This window comes from Microcebus murinus, chromosome 7 (genome assembly GCF_040939455.1).
Source record: "Microcebus murinus isolate Inina chromosome 7, M.murinus_Inina_mat1.0, whole genome shotgun sequence".
Lineage (NCBI taxonomy): Eukaryota > Metazoa > Chordata > Mammalia > Primates > Cheirogaleidae > Microcebus > Microcebus murinus.
In genome coordinates, this window is record NC_134110.1 from 45860147 (window position 1) to 45879013 (window position 18867).

The window sequence follows — 18867 nt, forward strand, 5'->3', positions numbered from 1 at the left end:
ACTCAATAAAATGTTATTAGACATGAATTTTCTACATTTTTTTAAGATTATAAAGCTTAGAGAGTTTTAGCCTTCTTGATTTAGTTTGAGAGTGATGCTTCTGCCTGCCTGCCTGCCTTGCCTTTAAAAAATTTTTTTTCTCAATTTCCAAGAGTGATCAATTCCTGTTCCAAAAGGAATCTGAATACATTTGGTATATTAACTAACCTGTGTAGAAGCAAATCTTAACTTTTTGTGCCCACAAATGTGCCTTTGTTCCATATTGCTTTTAAAAATACATTTTCACTTTTGGGGAATCTCTCTTTACAGTCTTGTTCTCATGGCATCATATGGGAAGATGAAGGAGAGAGATAGGGCTAGTGTTAGGGAATAGGAAAGCATTAACATTTTAGCTTTGGCTGCTATCAGTGTAGGATCTTTTTTTGTCACAAGACAAAGTATATACCAGTTAGGTGGACTGATCTATTAAACTTAGCTTCAATTATGTTCTTTAATGTGCCTGTATAATTTCCTTTTAAACCTGTTTTTGCTATTCAGTACCCTCAGGCTACTGAGTAAGTCTTAAAATTCAACAGCAATATTATTACAATTTAGAAAGCATTTATTTACCAGTGATAGTGTATCAAAGGTTTATTTGTACATGAATTTATCTTGGAATTTTAAATGCAACATTGTTATATTTAAGTAACTTTTCCAAACTAGCCCAACAAAAGCCTTTTAAATTTATACCATACATAAGGAATAGAAATATCAAACCTAGCCATTGTATGCAACATTGTTTCTGTGAGAAGGGGCATTCATAGTTCCATCTTTTGGGATGTCAGAAGCACAGCTTTACCTAACCTAAGTAAAGTCAGGTAAAGTTGGTAGTAAAAAAGAAATTCCCTTTCTTCCTGCCTCTCAGCAGGAGCTGGAGATCTACTGTGGTAGTTACCTTGGCCTGGGTTGAGAGTTGGGGGTTCAGGAGGAAGATAGGACACATCAGTGATAAGGAAAGGTGTGACTTCTTTTCAGTCTCTGGGAATTCTAGATTAAAGATCACAAATACGTGTTTTTTATTTGGGGTTTGTTGTGGGTTTTTTTGGTCCATATTCAGCTCATCCAGCCGAGACAGTTTGTATAAACCTTAACAAAAGTTTTTTTTAACTAGTTGACTAAAAATGAAGAGATTATGCTTTAAAAAATCTTTAAAAATCTGGATTTCCAGCTTTTCTTGAAAAAGATTTAACCGAGTGGCCCTCTTAGATAGAGTATGTTCTTTCCAATTTTTCAATCCCTTATGCTACACCCAGTAAGCATTCTGCTTACTCATTTGTCTTATTTCCAAGGCTTTTGAATTTGAGGCCCTGCTTTTTTTTTTTTTAATTCACAAAGTGAGATGAAGTCTTAGATGGCTACCTTAGAGCCAGTGTGCCAGATGATAATTGAGAGCTTGAATGTATAGAATGCGTTGAAGACATCACGTAGGAGGGTTAGAGAAAGAATGGGGGCTAAGTATAGAAGAGATGGAAACTGTTAAATAGAAAGTAGATCATGTTTTACTTTGTAACCTTTTCTCCCACCCCAATTTTTCCTTTCCTAGCATACAATAGTGAGAAGAATATTGTAGAGAATATTTTAAAGAATATTTTACCACTACATATTTAATATGTAGGTGGTAGATAAGCCATTGGATAAAAAAGAAGTGGCAAGAGTATTTTCCTCCATTACTGTACTATTTCTTTTCCCTTCCCGTTACAGCAACTCCTTGTCCCCTACTGCAAAGGCCTAGGGTGACTTGGGGCTGTCTCCCTGGTTGCTGCAAGGGTTGAGTGCTGGAGTAGAGGAGGGGGAATGTTCAGAACAAGGAGCAGAGGGAATTCCCCAGTGGTTTTTTTTTTTTGCGGGGGGAGGGGGGGGGTAGGTAAAGAAGAAGAGTTCCTGTAGCTGCCTGGCTAGGGCTGTTGTATTATGCAATACCATTTTGCATAAGTCAGAAAATCATAATTCTAGTACATGAAATTTTTTTAATTAAAATATAATTTTAAAAAGAAACACTGAGGTCTTGCCCTAGAAGTTTTTCTTTTGAAATTCTAATATGAGAAACAGATTTGATTTTTAATCCTTAAATTATAGTGATATAATTCTATATTTTATTTTTTGTAGTGATCTAAAGAATCCAAAGAACAGACTTAATACCTTTCCTAATAGAAACTTCAGGTTTTGTGTTAAATTTAAATATATACCTAATGTGAATGAATTTAATAGAATTAGGCTAGTCACAGTTTTTTATCAGTACTTTTAGCAAATGGACTGAAAAATTTCCACATTTTGTTTATATTAAGTACCTCTTTCTGTTTGTTTTACATTTGTTAAATTGACTGCAACTAACCCTTATCCGTGAGTGCCTTTTATGTGGTCTCCAGGAAAGATTTCACATTGGCTGGAACAACAAAATTCTGAACATCTATTTTGTTCTTTATATATAACATGAAATAAGAAAATTATGGCATTATGAATTATATGTATCTCCTTTTTCTGATGATATCTGCTATCTCTAGAATAGAGACTTATTTCAGGTCACTAAAACAGCTTTCATTAGCTTAAAAATGAGTGGTGCTTACCCATGGGTGGACCTCAAGTTCCCAGGCATCTTGTAAAACCCTGAAATGATAAGTGAAATTATGTGTGTAGTGTATGTGTCAAGGGGATGGAAATATATGCATTTTCTCGATAGCAATTCTATAGGTAACCTCATTATGCTGCAGTGTAATAAGTACATTCATGCATTTCCCAAATCTGATCTTAATATAATTCCACTTGGGAAGGAAATTGCACTTTCTTATCACCTTAGGTTTGACCTGGTAAAAAATTATTTAGGAAAAATAGAGAATAAACAACTAAAAACATATATTGTCAATAATAAATGAAAACTTAAGAGCTAAAGGTTGTTGGTGGTGATAGGGTAACATTAGATTTGATGTTATGCTGTTACAAATACTTCTAATTAATATATTTGTATGTGTCTTTGCACATATGCATGAGCATATTAGTTTCTAGAAATTTAATTACGTTTCTAGCACTTAATTAAAGATGAGTTTCTAGAAATTTAATTAAGAATATGAACATTTAACATTTTCATGGATATTGCCAAAATGCCTTAACTTCTCCTTTTTTTAAAAAAAAATTCTTTATTAGAGAGAGCTGTAGTCAGATTAGTATAATGAACTGTCTGCATCTGTTACTCAGCTTTAACAACAATCAACTAATGGTCAGTCTTATTTAATCGATGCTCTTACTTATTTTCACCATTCCGAGTTATTTTGAAGTAAATCCTATATATCATATAATTTCATTCATAAATAATTTAGTATGTATCTAAAAGATAGGACTTTTAAAAATCATAACGAACATATTATACCTTAAAAATTTAATAGTTCTTTCATATCATTAAATACTCAGTCACCGTTTAATATCAGTTGATTCATAACTGCCATTATTTTATTTTTATTTTTAACAATTTGTTTAATTTAAATCAGTGTCCACATAAGGTTTATATCTGCAATTGGCTGCAGTTATACCTTTTTTAATGTAAAGGTTTCAGTCCATATCTTTTTCTGTCTCCACCCCCATCCTTACAATGTATTTGTTAAAGAAACCGGGTTTTTAATCTGTAGTTTTCTTTTCTCTTCTTTTTTTTTTTTTTTTTTTGAGATGGGCTAGAGTGCCATGGTATCAGCCTAGCTCACAGCCACCTCAAACTCCTGGGCTCAAGTGATCCTTCTGCCTCAGCCTCCCAAGTAGCTGGGACTATAGGCATGTGCCACCATGCCCAGCTAAGTTTTTATATATATATATTTAGTTGGCCACTTAATTTCTTTCTATTTTTTAGTAGAGACGGGGGTCTTGCTCTTGCTCAGGCTGGTTTCGAGCTCCTGACCTTGAACAATCCACCCACCTCAGCCTCCCAGAATGTTAGGATTACAGGCATGAGCCACGCGCCAGGCCTAATCTGTAGTTTTCAAGTTTATATTTTGATAACTGTATACCTGTGGTACGATTAACATATTAGAGTTCTCTGTAGTTCTCTGATTTTATAGTTGTATCTAGAAGCTTAATTAGATTCAGATTTATAGATGGTAGTGTATTCTTCTGTCTGGAAACATACAACGTCTAGTCAACTCTTTTTTATGAGGTTAGCTGCTATATGTATTCAGGATCTAGACCCTTAATTCTTTAAAGATTGCAAAATGGTGATATTCTAATTCATACTTACATTTTTATTTATAAACTAGATTACTTCTATAAAGCTCAATTCCTCATCTACTGCTACCCAGTGGTATAAAGCATATAGGAAAATAAACCCTTAATTCTTTATATTTATTTAATGATTTTCAACATAATGAGTTGGCTGACTAGCATCCTCCAATGATGATAAGTCAGTTTTAGTCCATTACAATTATTATCCTTATCAGTATTCAAATTGTCTCATCTTTGCACAGTGAAAAACCTCTTAAGTTGACTCCTGAGTCTGTTTGACAAGACTTTAACTGCCTTGCTATTATACCAGCTGTTTCAGGCTCATCTTGTAAACATTCTGCCTTAGACCTGGATCAGCCATTTGTCCTAGGACCCCTGGTTCCTAATACTTCTATTCTGGGAGATAACTAATCCATTGTCTTCTTGATAGACTTCGTATAAATCAAGAGAAATGCAAGATTTATAATCAATATATCTTTAATGAAAAGTAAGTAAGAGGCCACTAGACAAGAGATTGGATTCATTTTTGAAGTTGTCATAAGTATTTCTTAGAAAAGATTACATCTACCAACACTCAGTTGTCCATTTGGCAGTTGTCTCTGCTGGGAAGTACAGGTTCCAGTATAATTATTGGCTTTTCTATAATCCAAGTAGCTTGGTAGATGTTTAGGAGTAGATGATGAAACTTTTCTCAGTGCAGAAAAGAACCTCAAACTCCCAAGAGTGCAGACAACCAACTATAAAGTTGCAAAGTCTGTTGATGTAGAATTTTTAAATAATGAGGTGAAAGCTAAAGGAATTTGTGCAGAAGGCTTTGAAGTCTCTTATTACTTCTCCTTATTACCTGGTTATGAATTCTTTAGGTGTGGGCCTCTTTTCCCATATTTCTAGAATCAGGAACATACTCATGCAATTAATTTAAAAATCTAATTAAAATCATATAGTGGCTCATTTGGCTGAAACTATTAATCAGATTATCTCTCAAAAATTTTGTTTTTCTAAAGACTATCTTGGTAAATATCCATCATTGCAGAAGATACAGATGTCCAAACTTGCTTTTGTGTATAATCTACTTAGTTTTTTCATTAGTATTAGTGTTGGCTTTATAAAAAAATTGTGAATATAAAAATATAATTTTGTGATAATAAAACATAAATAATCTATGAGAACAGAAATTTTCATTTGTTTACTTGTTCCGAAATGGTGGAATAGTGTCTGGCACAAAGGAAGTATAGGAGTCAATAAATAACAATTGCGTGGATGATCTCTAACAGCTTTTGTGCTTTATCCCTTTCCTCTCAAAATCAGTGACCTTAATATGATTCATTCATTTGTTTAGCAAACTTTGTTAATGGTGAAGAGGTGTGGAGTGGTAGGGAATGATAGATACTGTGTTATATACTAGAACATAAAGATGAAAAAGACAAACTAGCTTTCTGTTCTGCAGAAGCTATCGTCAGTCTAACAGAAGAGACTCAAAGATAAAAAGAAATACTGCATTCTGTCTGTTTGCAGATGGGCACTGTAGCATAGTGGTTAAGAGCACAGGTCAGATCTGCCATTACCACCTTGGACAAGTTACTTAGTCCCTTTGTGCCTTAATTCTCTTATTTTTGTTGTGCTTTGAGAACATGAAGGAACCAATTCCTTTTGAGCAGTTTAGAGAAAACTTTCCAAAGAAACATTTTGCTAAGTTTTATATTATTAAAGAAACGAAAATGTTACAGTGGTGTACTTAATTTCTTTCTTTGTTAGTTTGTAAGCTCCAGGAGGAGAAGGGCTGAGATCAGTTCAGTTGAACAGATCTCAAAATTGCTCTTTTCCCCAGGTCCCATATAGTTTCTGATGTTTGTTAAATGTATGTGTGCGTCAGACAAGAAATAATGGAAAGGCATTCCATGCATAGAGAATAGCATTTACAAATAAATACATAGTGTTATAAAAAGGTTAGCTGAGAATATATGAAAAGGAAGAGTAGAAGATAAAGCTGGAATGGTCACTTGGGGACAGATTATGAACTGCCAGTAAATAAAATTCGTACTGCAATGTAATTTGTAGAAAACTTCTGTGGTGATGCCTATTTGGGTGAAAACCGTGGTTTGGGGCCTGGTTTGGATCCAAATGAGTGTTGAGAAATTAATGTTTTAGAGAAGAAAAAAACCCTGTTGTATTGAAGTCTATTTTAGTGAAAAGTTTTTAAACAGCTAACATTATCAACTTTGTTTTTAGGAAGAGCACTGTACAGCAGAGTTTTCCAACCTGGACACTAATGACATTTTAGGCATGATCATTTTTTGTTGTAGGGGGCTGTCCTGTGCATTGTAGGATGTTTGGCTGTATCCCTGGATTCTACCCACAGAATGCCAGTAACATTTTCTCTCCTCCATCCTACTTGTGACACACAAAAATGCCTCCCAACATTGCCAAATAACTCCCTGGGGGCAAAATCACCCCTAGTGTTGTGAGAACCATTGCTGTGAACTATGTAAAGTAGTGATTAGACACTTAACCCATAAGACACTTCAGGCAGAAAAACTAGGGAATAGGGGGCGACTAGTACTCTAATCCACATGAGATGAGGTTGTATGAATTAGTACAGTTTACAGATGAGATTGAAGTAGGGAGCAGATTTAAGAGATACTTTTGAAAATCAAGATTTTGTGACCAAGTACATCTGCAAGGGAGAGGGGAGCTAAGGTGAATCTTGGGCTTTTGACTTGGCTGTGTGTAAAGCAGTACCATTAACCCATAGTAATATAGAGACAATTATTTCTCAGAGTGGCCCAAGGATTTAGATTATAGATCTGTGGATCTGGAAGAATAAGGAAATCTATCTACTGTTACAGATTCCTAGACTGATAGAATATTAGAACTGTAGAGACCCTTTGATCTAGATTTTTATGATGAACTAGACCCACAGAGATGAAATACATGCTAAAGGCTAATGGCACAACCTAGTCTAGTGCATGGGTAGTCTAATTCTCAGTTCCTTTCTTTGTACTGATACTAGTCTTATTTTTGTAGGGTGGCATTCCCTTTGTAGACTCCCTACCTTTTCTGGATTTCTTAAGCTATGTATACTAAATCCTCTTAGAGAGTTCACTTTTACCCATCTAGTCCCAGAAATTATCTTAAGGAACTAGAGAAATGTTTGATTTGCACCGAGATGTTATTACCAGTATCTAGGATATCATGTTTATATGTATGTAAATGGTTCTCCAGATGGCACAATTAAAATAAAGTCATCCCTCAGTATATGGGGGCAAGGGTGATTGGTCCCAAGACCTCCCCTACATCTGGTGTATACCAAAATCAGTGCATATTCAAATCCCGCAGTTGGCCCTGCAGAACCTGTGTATGCAAAAAGTTGGCATCCTTTGAATACTATATTTTCAATCTGTGTTTGGTTTAAAAATGTCCATGTATAACGACCAGTGTTCACGCCCATGTTGTTCAAGAGTCAATTATACTACCATTCCCTCAACCCTAGCATGTTAGGGCAGAACTGTAATTGAGGGAGTTATGTTTTCACTGACCAATGTGGATCTTAACCTATAACACACATGTAATTATCACTATTTCTTCATAATACTTATATTAATTTTTAAAAGATGATTTGGTAACAAACTGGTATATGTCATAATTTGTGTAGACTATAAAGAACTAAAGTATTAAATATTCAACTTCTGGCCACAGGGCTGAAAACTCTGTGTAACTTATTGGATGTCTTAGATACCTCTCCCATTCCTAATGGAAGTGATAAACACTCAGGAATCCCTCTTTCTATACTGTCATTACCTTTCTCTTTCTTTGGTTTTACTTTCTGTATTATCAACAGGAACTCATTTGAGTATTTTTAATTTTGAAGGTAAGGAACAATCACCTTTGGAGATGAGTATGCATCCAGTAGCAACAGCTCCACTCTCAGTGTTTACTAAGGAATCTACGTCCTCCAAACACAGTGACCACCATCACCATCATCACCATGAACACAAGAAAAAGAAGAAGAAGCACAAACATAAGCATAAACACAAACATAAGCATGACAGTAAAGAAAAGGACAAGGAGCCTTTCACTTTCTCCAGCCCTGCCAGTGGCAGATCTATTCGTTCTCCTTCCCTTTCAGACTGAGAAGGAGACAAAGAGAACTTTCCATCTGTGTCCAGCAGAATGTATGTGACTAAAGCTTTGTCCTCTGTGAAGAACGATAAAAGGGGGGGTGGGGGGAGGATTTGCTTCTCTTATAGAAATTCAGTATCCATTTAAGTTCTAAACATTTGATTTACATTATTTATACAAATGAGATTTAATTAGGAAAATGTGTTTTAGAGTTCTGGGTACGCTATTTCATCCCGTTTCCTTCCTAAAACACACACACACACACAGAGCAAACTTCTTTTCTTAAAAGCCCCCATATCCACTGGCACTCCCCATTCACATCATGGTCTCCATGTGTTCTGCCAAAGTCAATTATGTTTGAAAGCCTTTGATGGATGTTATGGGGCAAAGTTATGTTTTAAACAGAAGCAACTGCCAAATCTGTGGTGCAACCACTATTTCCAGTAAAATATTGTATAACACCACTTGGAACTACTGAAAAGACAGAGGCTTTTCTATAGGACTCTTCCTTATTGCACCATTTTTTATGTTAACTGTAGAAACTAAGCATCAGAATTTATGAACAAAATATATTTCCTTTTGCTCTGAAATACTGAGATTTTTGGAAGCAGCTCTTTTTTAAAAAAAAATTTGAGTAACAAAAGATAGCACATTCAGTGATTATGATGTTGGAATTTATCAGTACTATGTCTCAAATTTGACATATAGACTATGCCACAGTCTCAAATCAAGATGTTTAAATTATAAGTTGTTTTGTTTTCCAATAAGTGAATATGTTAATATGTAAAATGTGTTTTGCTAAATGTGGACAATTTGCATACCCAACACATATTCTTTCTAAAACTATCTCTGTGTAACACAAAGTATGATACCTTTACAAAGGTGAGTTTATATATTGCTTATTAACTTGGACATATACATTTTGGCTCTCTCATGAGTATACCAGAAACATTTAAAAACACATGAAAAGTTTTGGTTTCATAGTTTAACAGGTTATGTGGTTGGTTGTTTTTATTTCTGAATTTACCACATGCTTTATTGTTTGTTTAAGTACTTTTTTATCTGTTTAGTTTTTACCATTTCTCTTATTAGAAAGTTTGACAAAACACTTGTTTTCAGAATAAATATTTCAAAAGGGATCCAATAATGGACTTTTAAATATACTTTTAGTTGTGTTTAACTTGTTTAATAAATAACTTTTTTAATTGATCATTCTGTCTTTGTATCTTTTTATATCATTTGTTACCTTTGTGTGTGTGTGTGTGTGTGTGTGTTTGTGTGAAGATAAACCTGTCGTCATAGTTTGCAGAGATCTTTACAAATAAGTGGGATTTGAACTGACCCTACTAGGAAGAAGGATTTCAGTAGGTAGAGATGGGGTAAAGTTCTCTCAGCAGAGGAAATAGTATCTTCAAAAGTATGGAGGAAAGCAAGGGCATGTTCAGGAATCAGAAGGCAATGCAGTTGGCCTGGAACATAAGTGTAAAGGGATATGATCAGTTGTTGAAGGGTCTAAATGATGGTTATTTAAAGACTTCAATTAATTGAATGTTGTCCCACTGAAATAAGTTTTGGAAAATGGAATATTTTATATCAGCCTGTACAGTGATACCATATATAAAATTCTCAATTTTGAAAATCCTATGGACACATTTCAAAAATAATTATTTGTTTTGTAGGAAGATAGTGACAAATAATAGCTACCCATTATAATTTAAGTACTTCCTATATGTCATTGCACCAAGAACTGTATGTTATATGTATTATTTCTAAATTGGATATTTATATTAGCTGTTTCGTGTGAGAAACATTTTTTTATGGTAAGTTTTTAGGCTTATGGTTAGGAGCAGACAATGCAAAAGTGATTTTATTCATATTTTTGAAATAGGTAATTAAACACAAACAATATAGAATTCTGGTGTAAATCTCCCAGTCTCCTTTCTACGGGCGGTCTTTGTTGACAGTGTTATATGTATCTTTCCAGGGCCAGTCTATGGATATATTAATACATATATTTGTACAGTATATGCTGATTTTTAAAAAAATAATAGCATATGATAACATGCTTATAGAAATTGTTTTTTATTTTTATATTTATACTTTCTCTTTTATGGCCTTTGCATTTTGTGTCATAGTAGCAAAGGCCTTCCTTATTCTATAATTTAAAAAGAATTATCCCATTTTTCCCTAGTGTTTTTAAAATTTTATGTTTCAGGTTTACATCCTTCATCCAACTATAATCCATCTGTAATTTATTTTGATAAAAGGTAGGTAGGTCCCAACTTTTTTTTTCCTTGTAGAATTCTAGCCAACACCATATATTTAAAACTGTCTTTTCTCTCTAGATTTCAAATGTTATATACTAAATTCCTTTATATATTTGGGTTCATTTCAGGACTTTGCCGGTGCTTTCATGAATCTGTCTATTAATCTGTCAGTACCACGTTGTTTAGATTATTGTAGCAATATGATTTGTTTTAATAGTCTCCCCTCATTACTTTCCATTTTCAGAATTTTTGGGGTCTTCTAATGTGGGTTATATTCCTTATTTTAAAATTAATATTCAGTAAAATTCACTCCTTGTGGAGTACATTTCTATGGGCTTTGACAAATACTTGGAAGTTGTGTATCTATCCACACAGTTCTGTCACCCCCAGATTCCCTCATACTGCCCCTTTATAGTCAACTTCCCCTTCACTTTGGTTTTCCATCCCTTTAATTTTGCCTTTTTGTGATTTTATTTTTCTATATAGATATCAAATCAGTTTTTCTAACCTATCCTCAAAATTGTTTTTATAGTTTGTGTAGGTTCTGTGTTAAAGAGGTAACTTAGATTTGACATGTTGATGTTGATTATTACTATTAGGGATGTCAATATTACTATCTATTAATACAGTACCTTTTTAAAAATTCATTATAAAATAATTTATCTTTTTGAATGATATTCCATAAGTTATGTCTTTTTTCATTATAAGGTTAATTCTTTATGCCAATTTTGTGCCCAGCTACCTCACTAAATTCTCATTATTTGTATAGTTTAAATTAGGGACCCTCAGACCGTTGGAGGGTCGTTGGAGAGTGCGGTGCACATGCACACTGTGGGCCCAAGACCAGGTGGCTGCTAAGCAGGACAGGCAGCGTCGGCAAAAACACCTGGCAGGCCGGATAAATGTCCTCAGCGGGCTGCATGTGGCCCAGGGGCTGCAGTTTGAGGACGCCTGGTTTAAATGCATTTCTTGGAGTTTCCTAGTCACATATGTAACTCATAATAATTTTATTACCTCTTCTAATTCTTATACATTTAATTTTCTAATTTCTTGTTTTGTCCGACTTCTTTCTCTTACTAAGTTTGCCTGAGAGCCTCAGAATGGGCATCTCTCATCATCTTTCTGCCCTGTGTCTCCCTTCTGTGCATTTGGCAGCCCATCACGTGCTGTGGACAGGGGTTTCAAATTTCTTCTGATTTCTTGGAAGTTGAAATTTAGACTTTTGTTTCTTATTCTCATTTCTTTTGGATGAATCTTCAGGAGCAAGTAGAAAAGCTACTTATCTACTATTAAAATTTGCAGACTCCTTAAATTAATAATTTTGACCAAAATATCATCCTTACATGGAAATCCTTCTCTAGGAAATAGCTGGAAAGCTACTTAGTTTTCCAATCCTCTTCTCCTATTTATCTCTTCTGTTTCCAACTTTTTAACTGTAAATAAAGTGAAACTTATGTGCTTACAGTAAATTTTTACTATTTAAATAAAAATTTATTATTACAAATCAAACATGCTCCAGCCCAAGCAGAACTGTCTTCCAAGGCTCTCAACCTTTGGCATCCCTGCTTTCGAGTGTGGGCTGGACTTAATGCCTTGCTTCCAAAGAATAGAGAATGGAAGGAGAAAAACAACAACTTTACAGTTAAGTAAACTGAAAGACATTACCTTTAACCAAGTGATCATGGTAAATGTCACCAGTGATAAATCATGTTAATATCATGTACTCCTCAATATGATGAGAAGTGTACTTCTCTGTGGATCTAAAAACCTACAATCTCCGTCTACCCAGTCTAATGAGAAAAACATAAGACAAACCTAAATTGAGAGATACTACAAAATATTCGACCATTACTCCTTAAAACTATTAAAGTCGCGAAAAAATAAATAAGGAAAGATGGAAACTCACAGACCACAGGAGAATAAGGAGAAATGACAACAATGTGATGTGGTATCCTAGATTGGATCCTGCACCAGAAAAAGGACTTAGAGGAAAGTTAGTGAAATCCAAGTATATTTTGAAGTTTAATGTACCCATGTTGCTGTTATGGTCTGAATGTTTCTGTACCCCCAAGCCACCAAAATTTATATGTTTAAAACCTTACTCCCAAGATGATAGTATTAGGAAGTAGGACTTTTGGGGAGGTGATTAGGTCATGAGGGTGATCCCTCATGAATAGGATTAGTACCTTTATAAAAGAAAACCCAGAGAGCTAGCTTGGCCCTCACACCATGTAAGAGCATAGCAAGAAGATGCCATCTATTAATATTAACCAGAAAATAGTTCTGCACCAGACTCCAGATCTGCTGGCACCTTGCTTGGACTTCCAGCCTCTAGAACTGTGAGGAGTAAATGTTTGTTGTTTATAGGCTACCCAGTTTATGTTATTTTGTTATAGCAACCTGAACAGACTGAGACTGTTGGTTTCTTAGTTTTGACTAATGTACTATGATAATGTAAGATGCTAACAAATGGGGAAACTGGGTGAAAGGTATCTAGGAATACTTACTAAGAAGGAAAAGTTGAGAATCAAATTGTAATCCTTCTAAGCTATGAGTATATTTTGGTGATTTATATAACCTAAATAATTTACTTTTTGAAGAGATATAAAAACTCATTTTCCTCCCCTTACAATTCTAGAAGACAATTTATTCATTTAATGGAGAAACATTTGGAAAGAGGTCAAAAGTAGCAATGATAATGACCCAAAGTTGAAAATTATAACATTTATGATGAGAAATTTGTAAAACAATTTCTAATAGGAAATGAAAAAACAGAGAAGTAGTCTGCTTAAAATTTTTGTTATAAATTGACAGTTTATACTTGTGTATATTTATGGGGTTGAAAGCGATGTTATGATTTATTAATATAATGTGAGATAATTAAATCAAGCTAATTAACATATACATCACCCCAAATACTTAATTTTTTGTGGTGAGAACATTTGAAATTTGCTCTTTTGGCAATTTTAAAATGTACAATACACTATTATTAACTGTATTTGTGCTGTGCTATATATCTAAAAAGAATGCCTTACTCCTGTCTTAACTGAGATTTTGTATCCTTTGACCAGCATCTTCCCATTCTCTCCACCTCCAGCTTCTGTAGCCACCACTCTACTCTCTGCTATGCTGAGGTCAGTTGATTTAGGTTTCACATATAAGTGAGAACATGCACTATTTGTCTTTCTGTGCTATTTCACTTAGCATAATGTTTTCCAATTCCATCATGTTGGCACAAGTGACAAAATTTCCTTATTTTAAGGCTGTATAGTATTCCATTGTGTATATATACTACATTTTCTTTATCCATTCATCCATTGATGGATACTTAGGTTGATTCCATAACTTGGCCATTGAGAATAGTGCTGCAATGAACATGGGAGTGCAGACATCTCTTAGACATACTGATTTCAGATATTTTGGGTAAATACCCAGAAGTGGGGTTGTTGGATCATACATTCTATTTTTAGTTTTTTTAAGGGACTTCTATTGACTTCCACAATGGCTGCACTAATTTACATTCCCACCAACATTATACAAGGGTTCTCTTTTCACCACATGCTCCCCAACACTTATTACTCTTTTTTTTTATAATAGCCATTCTTACAGGTGTGAGGTAATATCTCCTTGTGGTTTTAATTTGCATTTCCCTAATGATTAGTGATGTTGAGCATTTTTTCATGAATCTGTTGACCATTTGTATGTCATCTTGAGAAATGTTTATTTAGGCCCCTTGCCCATTTTTAAATTGAGTTCCTTACTTTCTCATTATTGAGTTGTCTGAGTTCCTTATATATTTTGGATATTAACCCCTTATTGGATATATATGGTTTGCAAATATTTTCTCAATCTATACATTGTCTCTACACACTGTTAATTGTTTCCTTTGCTGTGCAGAAACTTTTTAGTTTAATGTAATTCCATTTGTCTATTTTTGCTTTTGTTGCCTGCTCTTTTGGGGTCAAATCCAACATTGCCCAGACTAATGTCTTGTAGTTTTTCTCCACGTTTCTTCTAGTAGTTTTACAGATTTTGGTCTTAGGTTAAGTCTTTAATCCATTTTGGGTTGATTTTTGTGTATGTTGTGAAGTAAAGGTTCACCTTCATCTGTATGTGGATATCCATTTTTCTTAATGCCATTTATTAAAGAGACTAGGTTTTTCCCATTGTGTATTCTTGGCACCTTTGCCGAAAATCAGTTGACTATGTGGGTTCATGTGGGTTCATGTCTGGACTCTCTATTCTGTTCCATTGGTTAATGTATTTTTCTCATGATTTCCTTGGTTATTCAGGGTTTTTTGTGATTCCATATGAATTTTAGGATTAGTTTTATTTCTATGAAAAATGACATTGGAATTTTGATAGGAATTGTAATGAATCTGTAGAGCACTTTGGGTAGTGTGAACATTTTAACAATCTTCTTGCAATCCATGAGCATAGGATATCTTTCCATTTATTGGTGTCTTCTTCAATTTCTTTAATCAACAATTTATGGTTTTCAGTGTACAGGTCTTTTATTAATACCTCCTTGGTTAAATTCCTAAGTATTTTAAATCTTTTGTAGCTGTTATAAATGCAATTGTTCTCTTGATTTCCATTTGCATAGTTCATTGTTAGTGTATGGAAATGCCACTGATTTATTTGTGTGTTCATTTTGTACCCTGCAACTTTATGTATTGCTTTATTCTAATGGTTTTTTGTTTTTGTTTTTGTTTTGGTGGAGTCTTAAAGGTTCTTAATATAAGATTATGTCTTCAGCAAACAATGACAGTTTCTTTTTTTTTTTTTTAACAAGTGAAACCAACAATTTATAATCTTTTATTTTTTCTCCATTTCTTGATTCCAACTATTACAATGCTGAGTTCTTTTACATTTCCAAGAAAATGCTTAATTTACTGCCATACAATCTTGTTTCAAGTCACTAAGTATGGTGGAACATTTCCTAATTTGTTTTACAAAATAATAAAACTCTTACTCTTAAATTTGATTCACAGCGATAAATATTTGAGTAATGTCATTCATAACTTTATATTCTGAAGGTACTTAAATTTTCTAATAAAAGGAACAATACTTCTAAAAAATTATTCAGAATACAGAATAGAACAGGAAAATAAACATGTTATACATTGTGTTGTCTCCAGCCTCACCCTGACCTTCCACTACTTAAAATATGGAATTTTCTTTTCAACTATAAAGTGAAGAATGCATCAGATTCTACTAGGGGTGGGAAAAGCTGTGGGACGTGGCCCTGGAACGTGCACTGGCCATAGCACTAATGCGAGCCCTGGCTGCAACTCTGGCTTGTGCTCTCTCTTCCTCATCTCTCAAAGCCTCTTCATACCAGGTTGGGAAGGCACTAGGGATGGTATCATGGACCTTGGCTAAAAACTCAAGGACTTTCATCTTGCTGGTTTCAGCATAGGCTCGTGGACCCCACAGGAATTCATAACATGGAGGATCACTGTTAGCCACCTGCCGGTACTCCAGGTACTTTTGTTCCACCAAATCTTTGGTGAGGAGCTTCCTGAGATCTCCAAAAATAATATGCATCCTCCCCTCATATAACCCCATCACATTTAATATTTGCCAAACTTCCCCCTCAGTGGCACAATTGCCTTTCGTGAAGATCACACCCAGGACAGTCATCAGCAGGCCAGTCTTGGGTATACCTCTGTCATCACTCATCATTGCATCATAGCTTAGATCTAGTTTGTTGATGAGGACATAAATGTGCCTATTGGGATCTACTTCCTTTATGTCAAGGCCAAACACCATCTCCAGGTACTCTGCAGCTTTCTTCAGGACCTCATGGAAGTGGCTCTTGTGCATTTGGATTATATTTTTCAGCATATCTACCTTCGTAATTTGCTCTTTCAATTGATACTTGTACAGCAGGTAACACACCAATGTAAATACTGTCTTATCTATACGGTTTGTCTGCTCATAATCAGTGGCAGGCTGAGCCCTTCCCTTATTTGGTTGTTGACGGTTTCATTGGATCTTATATATGAAACAGGTGCACCAGTAGAGGTGGCTCTCTGAGGCCCCTGGGGATTTCTGGTGGTCCTAGAAGCAGTTGAGCTCTGGGGAGTACTCTCCAAAGGAGTAGAGGAAGAGGAAGGAAGCCCTCCTCCCACTCCTGCAGCGGCCTGAGCACCCATTGGATGCTCGGTTGCTTGTTGGGCTTGATGGCATTTCTCATGGGCACAGAGCTTACTCTTCAGACCCCGGGGCATGATGGCTTTAGACAGGGGCAGTGGGCAGGTAGGCAGGTGATCTCTGTGACCTGCTTGGAGACACAGAGGGATGGAAGCACAGGCAGAGTTCTGTGGGACTCTCTCTATCCTGGAGTAATTAGTGTACTCAGTCCTCACTCAGTTTTCTTGCTTTAGCTTCTGCTAGGGCCTGGGACTCTTCTCTCTGCTGACCTTAGACTGTCTCCTTTGAGCAACGCCCCTACATTTCTTAATTCCAGGCAGTGCCCAGAGCTCCTCCGTTGATGAACCTGATGCTAACCCGCTCACGCCAAGGCTGTCAGTGACAGTTTCACTTCTTTCTTTCCTGTTTGGATGCCTTTTATTTTTTTCTCTTGCCTAGTTGCTCTGGCAGGGACTTCCAATACTCTGTTGAATAGAAGTGGTAAGAGTGGGCATCCTTGTCTTCTTCCAGATCCTAGAAGAAAGGCTTTCAATTTTTCACTATTGAGTATAATATCAGCTATGAGTTTCTTATATATGGCCTTTATTGTATTGTACTACATTCCTTCTATACCTAATTTAATGAGAGTTTTTATCATGAAAGGATGTTCAATATTGTCAAATGCTTTTTCCGTATCTATTGAGATGATCATGTGGTTTTATCTTTCATTCTGTTAACGTGTTGTATCACAGTTATTGATTTTCATATGTTGAACCATCCTTGCATCCCAGGGATAAATCCCACTTGATCATGATGGATGATACTTTCAGTGTGTTGTTGGATTTGGTTTCCTGGTATTTTGTTGAAGATTTTTACATCTATTTCATCAAGGATATTGGCCTGTGATTTTCTTCATTGTAATGTCCTTGTCTGGCTTTGATATCAGAATAATGCTGATCTCATGAAAAGAGTTTGGAAGTATCCCTCTTCTTTGATTTTTTTGGAAGAGTTTGAGAAGAACTGGTATTAGTTCCTCTTTAAATGTTTGGTAGAATTCAGCAGTGAAGCCATCAGGTACTGGGCTTTTATTTTGATGGGAGACTTTTTATTACTCATTCAATTTCCTTACTCATTATTGGTCTGTACAAATTTTCTATTTCTTCATGATTCAATCTTGGTTGATTGTATATGTTTATGAATTTATCTATTTCTTCTAATTATATGCCAACTTCTTGGCATATAATTAGTCATAGTAGTCTCTTAACGATCCCCTGTATTTTTGTGGTAGCAGTTGTAATGTCCCCTCTTTCATTTCTGATTTATTTGAGTCTTTTTTATTTTTTCTTAGTCTAGCTAAAAGTTTGTCAATTTTTATTTATATTTTCAAAAGTAACTCTTATTTCATCTTTTATATTGTTTTTCTGACCTATTTCATTTATTTCTGTCCTCATCTTTATTATCTCCTTACTTCTAACTTCGGACCTTGTTCTTTTTTCTGTTTCCTTGAAGGGCAATGTTAAGTTGTTTATTTGAGATATTTCTCCTTTTTGATGTAGGCATTTATTGCTATAAACTTCCCTCTTATAACTGCTTTTATTATATCCCATAATTTTTAGTAGCTGTATTTTCATTCATTTGTCTCAAAATATTTTTACATTTCCCTTTTAATTTCTTTTTTTATCCATTGGTTGTTCAGGAATATGTTGTTTAATTTCCATGTATTTATTTCCATGTATTCTGAAATTCCTACTATTAACTGATTTCTATATAGTTTCACTCCATTGTGGTCAGAAAAGACACTTGATACGATTTCAATCTTCTTAAATATGCCAGGCTTGTTTTGTGCCCTAAGTTATCATCAATCCTGGAGAATATTCTGCATGTTCTTGCTTAGAATGTGTATTCTGTTGGTGTTGGATGGAATGTTTTGTATATGTCTGTTAGGTACATTGGTCTAAAATGTTGTTCAAGGTGAATGTTTCCCTATCAATTTTCTGTCTGGATGATCTGTCCATTGTTGAAAGTGGGATTGAAGTCCCCTATTATTATGGTATTGTAATCTATCTCTCCCTTCAGATCCTTTAATATTTGTTTTATGTACAGT

General features: G+C 34.8%; 2 protein-coding genes across 4 annotated transcripts in view; one reads left to right on the plus strand and one right to left on the minus strand.

Annotated features, from left to right (window-relative positions):
- The window catches only part of TAF2 (TATA-box binding protein associated factor 2), an 83431-nt gene extending 73864 nt beyond the window's left edge, over window positions 1-9567 (plus strand). For all 3 annotated transcript variants that reach the window (XM_012753794.3, XM_012753795.2, XM_076005055.1), the window contains one exon: window positions 8108-9567. In XM_012753794.3, coding sequence (XP_012609248.1) covers window positions 8108-8370 — 263 coding nt within the window. In that variant the 3' untranslated portion in view covers window positions 8371-9567. The remainder of the gene's footprint in view (window positions 1-8107) is intronic.
- Window positions 9568-15842: 6275 nt separating this feature from the next.
- Window positions 15843-16861, minus strand: LOC105865320 (melanoma-associated antigen B10-like). The gene is made up of 2 exons (XM_012753792.3): window positions 16763-16861; window positions 15843-16595 (listed from the first exon to the last, which is right to left on the minus strand). Exons 1-2 carry the CDS (start codon window positions 16859-16861, stop codon window positions 15843-15845), a joined length of 852 nt encoding a protein of 283 aa, XP_012609246.3.
- Between the last annotated feature and the right edge of the window lie 2006 nt (window positions 16862-18867).

Bases quoted from the DNA above. Each gene is read 5' to 3' on its own strand.
- LOC105865320 (XM_012753792.3), bottom strand. From the start codon at position 16,861: ATGCCCCGGGGTCTGAAGAGTAAGCTCTGTGCCCATGAGAAATGCCAT. The intron at 16,596-16,762 runs GTGGGAGGAGGG...CAACCAAATAAG, and splicing joins GTGCTCAGGCCGCTGCAGGA to GGAAGGGCTCAGCCTGCCAC.